This window comes from Cololabis saira, chromosome 18 (genome assembly GCF_033807715.1).
Source record: "Cololabis saira isolate AMF1-May2022 chromosome 18, fColSai1.1, whole genome shotgun sequence".
Classification (NCBI taxonomy): domain Eukaryota; kingdom Metazoa; phylum Chordata; class Actinopteri; order Beloniformes; family Belonidae; genus Cololabis; species Cololabis saira.
Window position 1 is genome coordinate 24,321,009 of NC_084604.1, and position 18,482 is coordinate 24,339,490.

Below are 18,482 nucleotides of genomic sequence, written 5' to 3' on the forward strand. Positions count from 1 at the left end.
TCTCATTATAAAAGTCTGATGCAGTGGTCTCATCCAGTAACTGAGTCCATATGATCCTGCAAAGGTTAAAGGGCGCACACACATGCACAGCATGCATGTTTTTGAATAGCTGAAGGTGTCCTCCAGAGGACAGCACAATAAGATTTATCATTTTAAGATACTTCTGTGTGGGTTATTCTTAAAGTAGAAAAATAATCTCTTTTATAATTTTGGAAAAAAATTGACTTGTTCACTTTCATGTGATGTAACTGTGCTAGCTTTGGTGGTTGTGAATCTGTATTTAAGCATTCGGGTGTTTCTATTTCTCTGCATGTGGTCTGTGGCTTTCTTTTTTTTTCTTTCTTTTTTTCCTTCCTAAATAACTCCGGCTATTCCCCCTTTTCGCCTAGAGTGTTGGCTTCGGAGATGTCGGATAAAAAATCAGTTCAGCCACGGCTTGTTGGGGGACGCTCCTCCAACGCTGGAGGAGAGGAAGAGAGTAGGGAAGATGGAAGGATCGAGGGAAGGCTGTATGATACAGGGCACTGCAGCAAAAGCAGTGGAGTGTGAAAGGATTGCACCGCAGAATCCTCCAGTCCCGGTTTAAACGGCCGCCTCTGCAGGTTACAGACGTTCCCCACTCAGTTCAATCCATTTATAACCAAATGAAGTTGTCTTGAACATAAAAAAAAAGAAGACATTCCCATCTATCCTGCGACTCATTAGGATTATGAAATTGAATTATAAAACGACTTTGTAGTGCAGCACACTTGACCACCAAAGAGTGTTGAAAAGATTGACAATCGTGGAAGGGGTTAAGCAAACGGTTTCCTGTAAAAGCCACTCTATAATTCGCTTTTTTATTTTTTACCCCGATACGGTCAAACCCATACCTCTTAATGTAATCATTTGATTTGCCTCGAAACTGTCAGTGTTGTGTGTTTGTGGTTTCCATGAGGGGGAGGTGTGAAAGAGCGGGCGGTAAGTGCAAGCGGAGATGGGGACATAAATCAGGACAGTGGAGGAATAAAGATGGGAGCAGGGGTCAGGTTCGATGCATGAGAACGGTGTTCACAGTAATTATGTACAGAAAGTGTCCACCACACCTCTACCAGATTCTTTGAAAAACAAACAACCTAATTAAAAAATCTTGACCAAGTCTCACAAAGGCAACAAAACATGATACATGGTATTATTGCCTCTGAAAATTCAATTTAAAGGCACGCAGTGAAGAACATTAGTGATTAATGATGAGCCATCAAAACTTTCTCCCCACTGCGTTCAAAGCACTTGGAAAATAAGATGTCAGAACGGAGGAGAACATAATTTACAGTCTTTAGATCCAAATATCCAAAAGCTTTTTTCATTTACTGTTATCTGCCTTTTAGGGGAACTTGGTTACCTGACTTTCTCTGACCTTGATTTCTTTTTTTTTTATTTTGAGTCAGAGATCTGAAACTTATTGTTCCCAGCTGCAACTGAATGCATCATGACAGCAATATAAGGTGCATTCCCAGAATCAGAGAGATAAACCATAATTTTCATATGCTTTGAAGCACTTATGTTATAAAACGCAACTAAACATGTATATATTTCAACAAAACCTTTTTCTATCAAAGCTTTCATTTTATTTTGACCTCTCATCTGATAACTATTTGATAATTGTGCAAGCAAATTAGTGCCCAAACTATTTTTAATTCATGGTCAAGTCGTACACATCAGACTACGCAAAAGAGGTTAATTTGCTGAAAAACAAAAGCTAATCTGGCCTTTGCAAACCAAAACTGTGTAGGTTGACACGCTGATTTGCTTACAAAGCAGGGAAGTGCAAATGAACCGAAGCCTTATATAAGTTGCCGTGCATGGCAACCTTGTCAGAGATTTGACTACTTTTTAGTGCAAGACTGCAGAAATGTGTTTTGCCAACAGTGCAAAATACATGTAATGCTGCTTGGTGCAAGCAGCAAAGCATATGTAACATCTCAGAGGTTCCCAACAGTGTACACAACCAACTGAAGCAGATATTTAAATACTTAGAAGTTCCACTTTAGTTAATTTCATCCACTCTGCAAGTGGATGAAAGGAAACTGCAGTTTCAGTCCATCAGTTAATGAACTGAAACCAAGAAATTTAACTTTCAAAAATAAAATGAAGCTGTCTCCCAGTTCAACCACAATAAACAAGGTCCGGGGTTTTCAGTAGTAAGTGAGCCGTTTGTAAGCTCACTCACAATCTGTGTCATTTATGTAATGGTTCCCCCTGATGCTCCTGATAATTGATAGAAAAGGGTGCTGCTCAGCTCTGCTTGGCCACTTACACAGACGCAGACCTAGAGGCGTAACGGGGACAGGCACACTGCACTGAATTATGTTTCACCACTCCAGAGCACGAGGTCACAGGGTGGAAGATGGTGGGAGACAAGAAAGATGTGTGGCTGAAGGTCAGGGAGGGACGTGAGACTGAGGGATGGCCAGAGTGATCTACACGCTGCCTTTGGTGGAGGTCAAAAGGCTTTTATCCATCACATGTTCAGATTGAACGGAGGGGCACCTTCCCTACTCCCTCCTGACCATTCAAAGGGTACGGCCGCTCACTTTGCCCTTTAGGCCTCCACTCCCGGTGTAATCTCCAGACCCCTAACCCCTCCCCCATTTCCGGACTTTACTCTCCTTGCCAGTCTTATCCATCTCTTTGATTGATCCTTCATGGATGCCATTTGTGTGCTGTCAGGCTCTCTTCCCCCTATCACTAGCCCTCCAAACTAATGGCCTGTATCTCCTGTTTAATGGCATCATTGCAACACCGCATTGGCTGCAGGCCATTATGGAAAGTCACAAAGCCAACCCAAGTCCCTCCAGGCTCCAACTGCTTATTTATCGACTATCTTGCTCTTTTTCCTTCATTTACTATTACGCTCTCCGGGCCTGATCAGTCCTGTATCAATCGTGTAGGAATCCTGTAAATGATTAATCCTTCCTCTTCTGTTGCCAGTTCTCTCTGCTCCGTGCCTCTCCATGTTTTGTCTTTAGTTGCCTGTGATCTGTACTATGCTTCGTTGATCTCTTACATCGTTTGCCTTGTTCTGCTTCTTCATCTTTTCTCGTGTTTGGCGTCTGACTTTTAAGTCGAAGATCTGAAACCCGGAGTACAGGGTGACAGAAATGCATTCCCTTAGTGTAAGAATGTAAACGCAATGAAAAGCCGCGGCTGAGGGAATGACAAATGCAGCTCATGCAAGCGCCTTTAAGTAGTGTAAAAGGCAGCGTTGTCACAGCAAACATACCACAGAAGTAACATTTTTAGTAGTAATCAACAGGCAAGTCTTTATTTTTAAATTTTCACCGTCTTATACTTTAATTTTTGTCAAGCATTCCCTTTTTTTTATTCACCAAAATGATCACTCTCTTGGTTTTTCATCCGTACAGCCTTTCTCATTTGGACTCCAATGTTAGACAGATGGTTATATCATACTTCAGAGCTCCTATGGTCACATTCACATAGCTCAAATATTCAAAGGACCACACATCAGATGGTTTAAATGAATCATGAGCACAGTTTCCAGCCACCTCTTTCATTGCTTCTATCAAAATTTCACCATCACGAGGAAGCGTGCTCAGATTTGCGAGTTTGTACAGCAGCTTTTAGTCTACTCTTATTGCTCATTGGTGCATGTCTGCCTTTTTTGTAAAAATGTTCCGCGTGTTCATCGGGTTTGACGGAAATGTCTGGACCTTTTTCTTCCCGTCTTGCTATGACCTATAGTCGGTATGCTTGGTTGAAAAACATCTTGAACATTGCAGCACTTTCTTGACTTATTAAACATCCTGCCAGTGAGTGAATACGTGAATCATGATACTAAATATTCTCACATTTTGGAGCATTAATTCCAGCTCTGGTTTTTCAAAACCACCGCGTTGCTGAGTTGTCACTGGCAAAGAAGATTTTTAGTCCAATGGGGTCACTCTTTTGGCATCTGGACAACACATGAAGAACCAAAAGAGTAACACTTGCTTTTCTGCAGGAACCTGCTCCCCTGGACGTGGCGTTAAAGCCCCTTCACACTGCTTTCTCCCTCCTGCTAAGCCTCCTAAAGCCAAATTTGTAATGGTCCGCTTTTTTTTCTAATCTCATCCACCCATGTGCTCACCACGGATGTCCTTGTTCTCTCCTGTCATTGACTGCTTTGTGAATCAATGGTTGTCTGCATTAACCATGAGCATGTTTCACGGGACATCAGGCATCAATGGAAAGTGTGTAACATTTCTACAAAATGTCTCAGCAGTGTGGGATTGGAAAAGACAATCTCCTTTACCGAGCTTCCCAAAGTGTGTCAGCTCTTACGGAAAATAAAGAAGATCTGGGCCAAACAGTTAGCAGCACACTGGAGTTCCATAAGAGTCTCTCAAAACGCTCTTTCATGAACGTCTATAAATTATAACGCATTGTTTTTTCTGCATGCAACATGCAAGAACCCGCCTAAGATGCCGACCGGAAAACCCTGGACTTAGCAAGTTGACCTGGTCGTCTATAAATGCATAAAGAACCAAAAGGCCAACTCATTTGTGTGAAACCATTTCAACAGACGGATATTTGTTCTAAAGGTGCTTGGTGAGTTTTCGGATGCTGTTGACAGACACTGAAACTTTAACATTTATTCATGTGCAGTTAGGCCAACGTATGATAAATATCACTTCTGCGTTTATGGTTCTGCAGAGTTTTGATGAAATGCCTATGAGATCCGGTGCAGAAGTCTTTAGCCATTACTGCCTTACATAACTCAGTCACCGAGTCATCCTAAAGTTGTGAATCTACTGCCCTTCTGTAGAATTGAGCATGATAACCTCCCAGAGGTCCCGCACACGTGCCTGTCCTTGCCTTGCCACAATGCCTTCATTCCAGGCATCCATCTCTTTTCCAAGTAAAAAAAATAAATAAATAACGGATCAAGTGGTTGCCGAAATAGAACTGGACATCAGTTGCTCTTATCCTTGCAAAGATGTTACCGTTAGTGGGGAAAACAGGACTTTGTCCCATAACAAGCAAGCTAATGAAAAGAGTTTTATAATTTTTAAGAAATATAGCCTTAATTTTCAGGCAAAAATGTAGACCTGTAGACACCTACAGACAAAATGCAGTTTATACATTTCTGTCGTTTGTGTTTTTATTTAAGGAGAGCAAGATTGAGATGATCCGGGGGCCACATCCGGCCATCGGGTCCTATTTAACCCTTGTGTGCCCATGATGGGGCACACCATTGTTTGAGGATACACAGAACTACTTGCACATCTTCTATAAGTCTGTTTTTTTTTTTTGTGCGGTCACAGGTCTTGATAACATTTGCATTTATGAATTTACATTTATGAATAGCAATCCATGGCACAAGTGACATACTCTGTTTACCCACGTTAGAGCTAAAACAATTAATAGCCTCTGAGGCAAAAGCGAGCAAGGAGGGATGGGAATAGCTGGAGCAAGAGCCGAACCTGAGAGAGGAAAGATGCAGACGGAAAAATATAGGGCGACATTTGCATTAAACTAAGACTGCGGAGAGTCGTGCCTAAATTAAAAAAAACCATACCGGTACATCTCGGCCGGTGACTTTTCTTATCTCTAATTGCCATGAGCGTACTAAGACTGCATCTTTATGTGATAGGGAATGACAGGAGAGCGGAGGGAAAAATATATAATTAGAAGCGTTTAGGGAAGACTGAACGTGGGAAGTGACAAGAACTTCCTCACCTGTCTTTAGTTGAAGTGTTTTTGCCCGATGTTATCTGTCGGAGGGACAGATATGAAGGAAAGCGATAAACTGCCCGGGACTGGCTTAGTGATAAGAAGCTTCACATTCTGAGATCAGAGGCTGCTTTAACACCTGGTGCCGCCTGACCCAACACAGACGTACGCAACACAGACATACGCACAAAGCTTTTACTTGTGCTTTTGTGAGGATTTTTCTTTACATATTACATTCCCTATCTCCATAACAACCACTTCAACACACTACAAGTTAATTAGTAGTGTCTTAACCCTGAAAAGACATTTACAAGGAAACACACACAAACACTGGTCATCACCCACTGAAATACTCATTTATTCATCAGCACGAAACCTCATATTCCTCTCATTAGCTACATTTCTTAACTAAATGGATCTAATCAGTTGTTTGTCTGAATATCATGTTGTAATCAGGATGTGAAAGATGTCCATTGCTGGTCCTGTGTGCATGCGCACGAGCGTGCCAGCCTGAGGGCTCAGCATGGCTCAGTGGAGGTTTATAGCCACATCACTCTGCATCAAATCCATCCTGGCACAAACCTCTGCGCGGCTTCTCTGTTATTTGTCACTTCTGCACCCTCTTGTCAAACCATCTGCCAGCGCCATGAAGTAGCCGCCGTTGTTTGGACAACAGGACAAGGTGGCCTCCATTCTCACCTGTTGGCGTCTGGCTGTTGCTGTCGCCGGCAGGGTGTTCCGTGTCTGTAGCAGCCCCCGAGGATATATGTCGGAGATTTGTAGGGCAGTCAGTGAGAGAGCTTTCGATTTAGCGCTTGTGCACTTTCCCTTGTTTTCACTCTACCCTTCCTGTGTAACAGTGACGAGGCAAAAAGTGCGATAACCTGCAGGCATCATCAAAGCCTGAACACAGCCAGTGACTTTTTAATGCTCGTATTGTTATGTCTTATTCTACACTTTCCCCAATGTTCTCAACTTAAAAAGAAAATGAATGGGGAAAAAAATGAAGCTATTATCAGTCTGGTCTCGCAGGAATAAGCATAAGTGATGGACTGAAGTTGAATGCTGCAACAATGGCAACAGATAGTAGGCAGTTTTATTCGTGGTGCAAAGTTTTCTCACTTTAAAAGATCCGTTTTTTGACTGTATAACATAAAAGTGACAAGTCTGCATGGGTCCATGGAGTACCTCTACCACCTACATGGACCATCCTTGCTGAGTCTCCCATGTCACAAAAAGAAGGCAAAGTAATCATAGATACTTGTTCAACCACACCTCTGCAACACTTCTAAAAATGATTCATTTAAAAGGTTCAAGAACTGATTAAAATCCATATTCATGGAAACTTCTTAGCAACAGTCTCCACCAGTTTCATGTACGCAGATGTAGCTACAGATAGATAGATAGATAGATAGATAGATAGATAGATAGATAGATAGATAGATAGATACTTGTTTACTTACTTACTTACCCTTTTGATCCAGAGGGAAATTCAAGGCATCCAGTAGCAGTCACACATGACATCACTTACAAACATTAAAGGTGCAAAAATAAGGTGATTTGTCGGATAAAAGGACAAGAGTGCAGATGAGAAGTGGGAAACAGAAAAGTGAAAGATGAGTGTGTGCTTTCCCCTTTCCCCTGCCGTGACAGTGAGATGTTGTGAAGACATATGGCCAAGGGGACAAAAGAGTTATTGAGCCTGTCCGTGGAGCACGATTGTGACAGCAGTCACTGAATGCTCCTCGGCCCGGTGAAGATGCTGTGCGAGGTGGTGGGTGTCGGACATAACTGAGAGTATTTTGGCTCGAGTCCTCTTCTTTGCCATCGTCACCAGTGAGTCCAGCTCTGTAGCCACCACAGAGCCAGCCCTCTTACTCACTCTGTCCAGCCGTGCTGCGTCCCTCTTCCTGCAGCTTCCTCCCCAGCACACCACAGCGTAGTTAGTTTTCTGTTAAATTGAATATCTGCATCGGAGGCCAGTACTGACATGATTCACTGATCTAAAATTGAATTAAAATCAAGTCCTGCTTGATTTATTATGTTCAGTCATAACTGGTTTTAACTTACTTGAAGGGCTAGATAATGTAAATGGATTTTTTTCCCTACAGTTTTGAAGTAATGGTTTAAAATACCAAGATATTTTGACACAAAACACAAAACCATCAATCCTCTGTCAAAAAATTCAAAATGAATGAATGCATTTCCCATTCCAACTCAACAATAACCCCAAGCACACATCAACAACAACCCGGCTTCTGAAAAGGACAATCAAAGTCCTGCAATAGTCCGGCCCGCCCGAAGCTTGAAGCTACTTGAAGTTATTTGTTAAGTTTTAAACATCTACATGTATGACAATAATAAAGACTTACTTACAGGGTAATCGTTGGGAGGGATGTTCAGATTTATGCAATCAAGCTGTGGCATGTTTTCTTTCATTTGAAATATTTTAAATAAATAGAAATTTTCCTTGCCTTTTCATTCTGTGTTTCAGTTCACGGATAGGCTTTTATTTCTGTCTTTCCATTTTAAAAACCAGCAATTTCCTCCTGGTGCATAGACTTTCTATTTCCAGTGAAGTTAAACTACTGTTGGAGTTAAAATGTGTCACGTTGGATGGCATTTAATCAGTTAAATTTGCATTTTACAGCACAGTTAAGCCACAAGGTGCTATGTTGAGTCTCGTTCAGATTTATCACACAGAAGGAGACGTAATAAGACTTCAGACGAGGACACACGAAAAGCTTTCAGAGCTTCAAACATGAATGTACAACAGAGAGAAGACTAGAGGGATACACCACTTGAAAAAGAAAAAAAAGACTCCTAAACAAGGTTAATTTGGGCATTTCAAACCACCAGCATCACATTATAATCATAAGTTCAGAGACGGTAAAGTGTTACAGGCGTGTTTGAGGAGGAGACATTTGAAAAGTTATCTCTTTAATCTTGGAATCAGAAGGAAAAGCAATCGCCCTCAGTTTGGTGTGTGTGTGTGTGTGTGTGTGTGTGTGTGTGTGTGTGTGTGTGTGTGTGTGCGCGCGTGTGTGTGCGTGTGTGTGTGTGTGTGTGCGTGTGTGCGTGTGTGTGTGTGTGTGTGCGTGTGTGCGTGTGTGCGTGTGTGTGTGTGTGCGTGTGTGTGTGTGTGTGTGTGTGTGTGTGTGTGCGTGTTCGTGTGTGTGCGTGCGTGTGTGTGTGTTCTCTATAAATGTCGGCTGTAGTTCCTCCCTCACACTGCCTCTGAAGCTTAATCCACCCGTTGGCTTTGCTCAGGTTACTGCACTCCTCTCATGGGATGCCAATAGCATCTGCTTTTCTCACTGATGTCGCACAATACCCCTTTTATGCTTCTCTTTTGCCCCGGCTATGTGATTATTTGCACCATTTCCATCATAGTTTAATATCTCCCCTCTCTCCGGCCTCGCTCCAGCCCTCCTCCCTCCTCTCACTCTTTTGTCAGTATTTCCTGTGCTGTGATTGACTCGTTTCTCGGTTTCTCCTCTCTTGTGTTACCTCTTGTACTCATTCTCCCATCGTTGTAACGACCCTGTCTTTTTTTTTTTGCATTTATGCAGTTTTACCGTTTCTCTGCTGCTTCCTCAAGCCTCCTCACTTTCTTTGAGTGCTACTCACCAAACCTCGGTTCTCTGAGGGCGATACTGAGGATACTTCAGTGCCTCAGGTGGCTGCTCCTTCAATGGCCCTCAGAGAGTCCGTAGAAGTCATTATCCAGCTGTATTGCTGCAGTGTAGATTATCAAATTGATCTAGATTATACTTCAAAGTGTTTTTTTTTTTCTCCCTCTCACGTTATTAAGGTGATGGTTTTGTTCTTTCTGTTAGGGCTTCTTCACAGTGTGTCCCAGGTTAGTGCTTGAGTCTGTGGTTTAATCGTTTTGTGTAGAGTTGTGTGTGTGATAGAAAGTTGCTACTACTTTTTTAGTTTTCCCTCGGGCGATGGTAAAGCGTGTCCATTTGTCGCTCCCTCATGTATAATTCACTTCTGGTAGCAATCTTCTGGATTTGTCTCCAAGACTTCTCGCTTGCCAGATTGAGGGTTGGCTCTGTCCTGGCCGCGAGTCCCTGCTCCCATAGCGTTTCCTCCAACCTTTCCTTTTTTTGAAAGCTTCAGCTGTTTGGCATCGATTTTGTTCAGTTTTATTCTCTAAATGTCAGTTATTGCTTGATGGGGAAGAAAAGGTCATTTCCGGTGCTTCACCAAGCACAGCTCGTCTTAGTCATTGCGTGTGGGTTGCCTTTAGGAGAAATCGAAATGTAGCCTCAAGGGAGGATGATGAGTAGTTTATAATGGGCTTTGTGTTTAGACAACTGCTGATTATGACTCTTTGAGAGATGTCGGTCAATTTTGATGGTGATGAGATGGAACTTGATGGTAATAATTGAGGTTCTTTAGCGACGTTTCTTTCAGAAACGCAGATTGCACACATGAGATGCTAAAATGAAGAACTTGATTTAATAACTACAAGTCCTCATTTCCTCTGGTCCTTTTTCTGTTTCTCCCCACAGTGTCTCTCCAGGATATTACGATGAGGAAGGCCTTCAGGAGCTCCACCATTCAGGATCAGCAGCTCTTTGACCGGAAGTCTCTGCCCGTCCCAATGCAGGAGAGTTTCCACACCTGCGAGCAGCCGCCGCCCCTAAACATCCTCACACCCTACAGGTCTGAATATTACTGACCACTACATGTTTTCCTTTTTTTTAGTGCAGTTGGCATAATGCTTATAGCAAAACGTTAATGCACTTGTATTGGTGAAGACTTAAGAGAAACTACTTGAACCTAACTGTGCCAGAAAATACAGAATATTATACAATATTTGTTTAAATACAGGGATGTATTTTGTATTGAGGGTGCTGCAGAACACCAGACAGGTGAAAGTCTGCATCTCTTCATTGTCAGTCAGGGATCGAAGGGGTTCAATTCAGTTCTCGCCGGGGACACTGGGTTCTGAGTGCGTGTTAAGTTCCCCCATGACTTCAGCGTCCACACCCTGGGTGGGGTTGTTGAAAGGGCCTTTCTGTGTGGAGTTTGCATGTTCTCCCCGTGTTCCCTGGGTAGCTAATGTGAGCTATCCTCACAAAAACATGCAGCAGTCCTGGGCTATACATGTCCCCTCTGGCCAGCCGGGGCGCCAGATGGGGTGGGGAAGATCTGGCCGGAATAACGTGATCCTTCCACGCGCTACGTCCGGCCAGAGAAGCCCCACCCTGGTGAAAAGAAGCTGCTGCTCACTCCTCAGGTTAAGGAGGAGACCTGAGCTCAGTGCAGGGCCCTCCCAGGGTTGGTAGAGGATGGCAATGCCCAGGGCTGACTTAGGTAGGAGCACGGGGTGATTTAAAAAAAAAAAAAGGGATCAGGTGATTTCCGGTGCAGTGAAAAACATCTTGTCTTGTTCCTGTATCTAAAAGATACATCACCTATCTGAGTTCAACCGTTGTCGGCTAGTTCCCTAACATCACACATTATTAATGTCCTTGAAGGAGTGTTGTACGTCCAACTAAGGGAGCAAATAAGCACCTTGGAGGACCCACTGCAGTTTGCTCCTTGTGATGAGGTTGGAGCCAGTCGGAGCTGTGATGGATGATCATGTTCTTTGATTTTTCTAGTCAGTTTAACATGATTCAGCCTGCAGTTCTATGTGCGAAACTCAATAAAAAAAATAATAAAAAAAACACGGGTGGATGCCTCTGCAATCACTTGGACTATTGACTACAACTTTTTAAACTCCTGAAACACCTAGAGATGATTGGGCTGTTGCCGTTGGTTACGAGTGCTGACCTGGAGGCTGCATGCTGTTAGACTGTTAGACTGCTTTATGAGCAGGTTTGGGAACAGTCGCTTCATCTTGAATGTGACTTGAACCAAGTTTAGCTTGGGAGAACTAAAAATAAGCGAATCCAAGGGGAAAGAGGTGGACGTCTATATCTATGCCTATACCTGGGAATTAAACTCAGAGTGAACTGGAGATGCAACGCTGAGGTTGTCACAAAAGGCACGGAGCAGACTGCACTCCTCTAGGAAGCTTTGGTCCTTCACTGTTTTCCGATAAATGCTGCATATCTTTAAGTCTCCAGGCATCTGATGGGGCAGCAGCATCAAAGCCGGTAACCCAATGGAGCTAAATAAAAAAAGAAAGGTGGACGCCTCTGCAGTCTGCAGAAGGCTGGCTCTGTGCTGGGGACTGATCTGGAGCCTCTAGAATGATGAAGAAGTTGTGTACAAACTTCTCTACTTTATTATCCACACGGCTCTCATTAAACTAGTTTTATATCTGCATGCACATAACAATGGAAATGCAATGTATTGTTGCACATTAATGTTTACAACTGCATCTATTTTTATGTCTTGAGAGCTTCTTGTTGGCAATTTTAAATCCAGTGTATTTGCATTTAGAAACATTTCACCTTGAAGTGCAACATAATTTAAAGAAATACACAGTTACGAATAAGTATCATCACTCTTTCAATCTTCTACAGCTACTAATCTAAATGATTTGATTTACATTTTAATTTGTGTCATATTTTTTTTGTGAACACATTTTCACAGCTCAAAAATAGCGACGTCGGGGTGTTGAAGTTGAATGTTTTGGGATCAGTTGATTGCCTTTGATGTACTCAATACCACACGTAACTGAACGCTGGGATAAGCTACAAACACAGCAAGCTATTCGTTTGTTTAAAAAAAAGATATAATTCAACACATTCTGCTTTCTTGGTACTTTCTTTTTCTCTCGCCCCAAATGAACATTTGCTCTCACCTCCTTCAGTTCTCACTCAGAGCTGATTGGTTCATCAGCACTGAATGAATGATTAGGCTTATGGCTGATGACTTCATCCTCTAGATACATAATTCAAAACATGGTCTGTATTTTGATCTTTTCTTCTCCTCTGCTGTTCAATCTCTCCCTTTCTCTGATTGTCATGACACTCTTCTTTCCTATATTCTGTTTTCCCTTCTCCTCTCTTCACATCGCCTTAAGAGGCTCCTGAGGAATCTCTTCCATGCTGTTATATCTCAAGATGCACCAAGACCACAGCGTCTACGCTTCTTCTTCCTCTTTTATGATTCTCTTTTCCACGCATAGGCACACAAACACACACTTTGAATATATAAAACTACCAAGGCGTCATGATTTAAACAAACTCTCCTCCCACCTTAGTGCACACACACATACAGGCCTCTCCACCCTCGCCTCGTCCCATTGTTGAATTCTGTTTTTCCCCCCTTTGTTGTGTTGCATATCATTAAACTTTCCACGCTTGGCTTTTGAAGCGGTGCCTTTTCATCTTCTATATGTTTGCTCTTATTGGTGTCATTGCCAAATAATTGCCTCCCAAGACGTGACCAACTCTGGATGAAGCCAAGAGCTCCCAGATTAGAGTCGGAGCGTCTGAATGGCCAGTGAATGCAGTTGCTCTTTCATCAACATAGCTGACTTATGCGTTTAACATGCTGTCAAAATAGTTTTTTTTATATAGTTACAGTCATTTGGTTGACTTTTAAATACTCTAAAGTTTAATTCCTACATATGGTGCTTTTATATGAATGCTTTACCTTGTTTTCTGCTGAGTGACTGTCGGTAGCAGGATTTGTCAGATCATTATGTCACCTTTGCAGAGTGTAGTTCTGATACCTTTGTTTTTAAAAGTGATGTATTTAGTAGTGTGTACACACCAAGTTTCAGACCGGAGCACATCCATCCTCATGTAGTCGTAATCAAGAGTAAATTACTTAATTTAACCTCCAGCTTGTCATCTTAACTTTGCTGTCTTTCGTCTTCTTGGCGATTCATTGCTTCTTCCTCTTCCTAAAATATACGACTTTTGTGAGCAGTTTTTATTTATGCGTTTATTTTTTACTCATATTTTGATCATTTAACACTGCTTTGACACACCTGAGAACAGAAACATATCAGCACAGCGGTTTCATGTCATACTACGGCACTTCATTATAATTTCCTTGTCGAGAGGAGCTTTTCTGTCGTGGTGACGACCCGGGTCTGTCTGACGTCTGCTCTTGTTTCTGTTGCTGTCATTGCAACAGTTTTCCCCCCCTCGTGTAAAAGCTTCTTTAGGTTCATTTTTCACAATTGTTCAAATTCTGGATCTCCTCCATTTCAAGCTCAAACTCTTTGTGGTTGATTTTGTGGCACATATGATATTTTGTGTAATATTTTTTTGTTCAACTTTTTTCTATAATTGAGTAACTAATAATTCCTAACCATACAAAATCCTTTTGTTTGATAGATTTCTTTTTTCCCCTCTCTCTGCAGAGATGATGGTAAGGACTGTCTGAAGTTCTACACCAATCCATCATACTTCTTTGACCTGTGGAGGGAAAAGATGCTGCAGGACACAGAGGACAAGAGGAAGGAGAGGCGGAAACAGAAAGTAGGTCTTGAGGACCCTGGTTGCGCACATTTTGCTGTTTATCATGCAGCACTTGAGGAAAAAGTGTCGGAAGAGTGCTGGCTGAAAGGTTATCACGCAGGAAGATGTGAGATGAGGGTGAAGAGGCTTCTTGTATTCCACACAGACACATATTGATTTGTCCTGCTTGAATTTACTGACAGGCTGACTGACTTCATACTCATAGCCTAATGCATTAATTAGTCATCACTCCTAGATAAATCAAGTCTTCCTTCAGTCAGCCCTCTTAGTTATTACTTGTGCGTGATCATTACATCTAATTAATGGGAGCATCTGTTCCTCGCTTGCCCCCACGTGGCGCACCGTCTCCCTGCTCCTGCACGCAAACACGTCCACAGAGACTCATGAGGAAGAACCGAAGGCATTTGCAGTCTGATATTAGGTTTTTATGCTCACAGTCAGATTAAATGAAGGGGCTCGTTCACCTGCCTCATCATGTGCAGAGCTGTTGGGGCCCCCAACTCAAAACTGAAGGGGTTTTTCAGCCCCAGCACCAGGAGCTCTAATCAACACTAGCTTGCATTTCCCTGCGTGGGAACCCGCTCCACAGCCCCCAACCCCGCAGTCAATCAAAGCTTATTACAGTCATATCATTGTGGAATAAAGAGTTATTTTCCTCTGAGGGTTCAAGTGAATGCAGATGATATAATTGGTTGGTTATGAGGTTTATAATGATTGTGTGAATTGTGGCGAGAGGACAGAGGACGAGTTTCACCAAGTGTCAGGTCAGAGCAATCCTACATGCATGTAATTGTTTGCTTAGTCGCACATTTTGACCTACGCTGTACACTTTGTCAGGATGTAACACAAAACAGACAGGTAATTTGCAACAATAAGGGAACCTCATGTGCTTCAGAGGGGTAGCTCCATGTAAGCGCCGGTGGCCAACGGTCATTCCAATGGGTTTTTTTTATTCTAATTAAAGCCCCGGGTGGGCTCAGCTTGCAAAGCCGTGTTCATTTCCCTCTTCACCACTCTGGCAGCCAGACAGACCCCATGGAAAGGCCTAAAAGACATTCACAGGAGGAGTAGGATAGATTCGGGATTACACACACATATTTGTTGGTTTGTGTAACCATCATGGTGGATAAATGGTCTGAGTGAGGATCAGCACAAATGCACTGAGGTCATGGTGTGCGTGCGTGCGTGCGTGCGTGTGTAAAGCACGCTGGATTACTCAGTGGTATGTTGAAGAATAGAAAATAGAATACAGTGCACGCTCAGCTGGGTTTGTTTGAAATTAAGGGTGTAAATCTTTACACTTCATTGCTTTGCTGTTTGACTGGTTCTGCTGCATCACCTTCATGTGTTTCTGTCACCATTCAGTGTTTGTGGTCGTTATAAACGCCCTTTGTAGACCATCTCATTATTACACCACGAGATTCAGCGCTGTGCAAAACTTTCCCACTTCCATATTTTCTTCCTCAACTTCTAAAACTATTTCATAACAACTATTTTTCTGGAGGAGTCTTTCGCAGACGCACAGACACAGAGGGCCATGGATGCACCCACAAATGCTTAAAAAGACCTAATAGGCCCTGATGTGCCATGCAGCCGCAGCATTGGAGACCTGACACGCTTTGTCACCTGTCAGGCAGTACAACTCCACCCGACGCGCGCTGCCAACACACTTTGAGCCATGACAATGGATGTTCCAGCTCTCCTCCATTTCTCTCTTCAATAATGTCTTCCTATCTTTTCTCCCTGTCTTCCACTCTGTCTCATCAAATCCTTTTTTGTGCAACTTAATATCACAAGATGTGGCTGGGGTATTATGCACACATCACATTATCCATTTGGATGCAAACTCTTTTATAAAATGAAACTTTGCATATAAATGTTTTACATTGTGATGACATTACATTGATCCGTACTCCAACATCATATACAAACCGGATTTGGTTGAAGTTGGGAAATTGCGTGAAATGTAAATAAAAACAAAATACAACGATTTGAAAATCTTTCTCAACCGATATTCAATTGAATACACTACAAAGACAACATATTTAATGTTCAAACTGATAAACTTAATTGTTTTTTGCCAAATAATAGTTAAGTTAGAATTTCATGGCTGCAACACGTCCAGTAGAAGTTGGGAAAGGTGGGAAAAAAATACTGATAAAGCTGAGAAAAGCTCATCAAACACCTATTTGGAACATCCCACATGTGATCAGGCTAATTGGGAACAGGTGGGTACCATGATTGGGTATAAAAGGAGCCTCCCCAAACATGCTCAGTCATTCACAAGCAAGGATGGGGCGAGGGTCACCACTTTGTCCACAGCTGCGTGAGAAAATAGTTGAACAGTTTAAGAACAACATTTCTCAAAGCAAAATTGCAAGGAATGTAGGGATTTCAACATCTACGGTCCATAATATCATCAAGAGGTTCAGAGAATCTGGTGATATCACTGCACGTAAGCGCCACGGCCGGAAACCAAGACTGAATGACATTAGTTCCCATGGCATGGGGGACTTACATTTCTGTGAAGGCAACATAAATGCTGAAAAGTACATACAGATTTTGGAGCAACATATGCTGCCATCCAAGCCACGTCTTTTTCATGGACGCTGCTGCTTATTTCAGCAAGACAATGCCAAGCCACATTCTGCACGTGGCTTCCAAGTAAAAGAGTCCAGGTTCTCCCCTGGCCCGCTTGCAGTCCAGACCTGTCTCCCATTGAAAATGTGTGGCGCATTATGAAGCATAAAATACGACAGAGAAGACCCCGGACTGTTGAACAACTGACGCGGTTCATCAAGCAAGAATGGGAAAGGATTCCACATGAGAAGCTAAGAGAATTAGCCTAATCTCTTCCAAAACGTTTATTGAGTGTTATTAAAAGGAAAGGTGATATAACGAAGTGGTAAACATGCCCTTTCCCAACTTCTACTGCACGTGTTGCAGCCATGAAATTCTAAGTTAATTATTTTCCGAAAAATAAAGTAAAGTTTATGAGTTTGAGCATTAAATATGTTGTCTTTGTAGTGTATTCAATTGAATATGGGTTGAAAAGGATTGTCAAATCATTGTATTTTGTTTTTATTTACATTTTACACAATTTCCCAACTTCAACCGAATCCGGTTTGTACTAAATACTGCAGAACAGTTCGTAGTGCTCGGGTCAGACAGGTTTTTACAATTCTTACAAAAAATTGCTTTCTAGTTTTATCCTAGTTTTCCCTTATTTCCTACCAAAATGTGATCACGTCATCACAGGAAAATACCACAGGAAGCTAGAAAATGTGATTTTATTGCACTACGTTACATTTATTGACCTACTGGAGGCTTGTGTGCAAACGTTTCCGCGCTCTCCAGGCTGTCATGAAGTCCAGCGTGGACGAATGAAAATAAACAAAAAAGAAAGAGAGCGTGAATAAAATCCTCATGGAAGAAAAACATTGTGGTGGCACACAAGCGACAACATCCTGACATGTTTGGTAAACAGAAACCTGAAACAGAACCGAGTCTTTCTAAAGACATCACCCCTTCAATCCACCGAGCTGCCATCAGGGATGCTTTTCAGTGTGAAGCAAAACAAACCGAGTTTGTTCATGCGTCACAGAGGAACAAAGACAAATAACCGATTTTAAACTCAAATTTCTGATGGAAGAGACATGGTGGATGTAGTGAGTTTAGAGGGAACAGAAACGTTTACTGTGGGCAGTTGACCTCACGAAACCTAATTGTAAACGCATGTTTTTTTACCAGTTCACTCTTTTAACTGCAATAGGTCAGTCTTTCCATTAAATTGAAAGAGATGTATTGTTTTTTTTGGACATACCACAACAATATAATACAAAAACACAATGTTCAACCATTTTTTTTACAGTTATGTTAATAGCAGTTGGTTTTGGGAGGCGGAGTCGGCCACATGGCATGATGTTACACCTACAAATAAGGTATGCCTCTGTTGAAATTGGTGTTAAAGCTTGGTGCTACTAACGTCCAAGGAATAGCACATTTGGTCCTTTTTAAAACTGGATGGGGATAACAAACGTATTTTCAGATATAGGCAGCACCAAACAGAGAGGGTTGTTTCATCTCCAAGTTTTTGAGTAGGTTGCCTCTTCAGAAACCCTAAAGCACATTTTTAGAACATAATTAGGTCTTTTCCACCAAACTGGTTGCTGGCCCAGTGCTATTGTGGTGTTAGTATCAGACTTGGCACCAGTTGTTTGCTTTTCGACCGCTAGCTGCGGGGAAAGCACCAACTCTGCTGGCCCTAAAACCTTGCTGGGCCAGATGCAAGAGCTGCTACATCATGGTGGGGGCCGTGATGATTGTAGCCAACCAAATCTATGCAACCGCCATATTCAGTTTAAA

At 42.3% G+C, this 18,482-nt stretch overlaps 1 protein-coding gene across 2 annotated transcripts in view; it reads left to right on the plus strand.

Moving 5' to 3' along the window:
• Positions 1-18,482, plus strand: part of wasf1 (WASP family member 1) — a 65,163-nt gene that overhangs the window by 29,783 nt on the left and 16,898 nt on the right. For both annotated transcript variants that reach the window (XM_061746770.1, XM_061746771.1), the window contains exons 4-5: positions 10,236-10,389; positions 14,000-14,117. In XM_061746770.1, the coding sequence (XP_061602754.1) occupies positions 10,236-10,389; positions 14,000-14,117 (272 nt within the window). The remainder of the gene's footprint in view (positions 1-10,235; positions 10,390-13,999; positions 14,118-18,482) is intronic.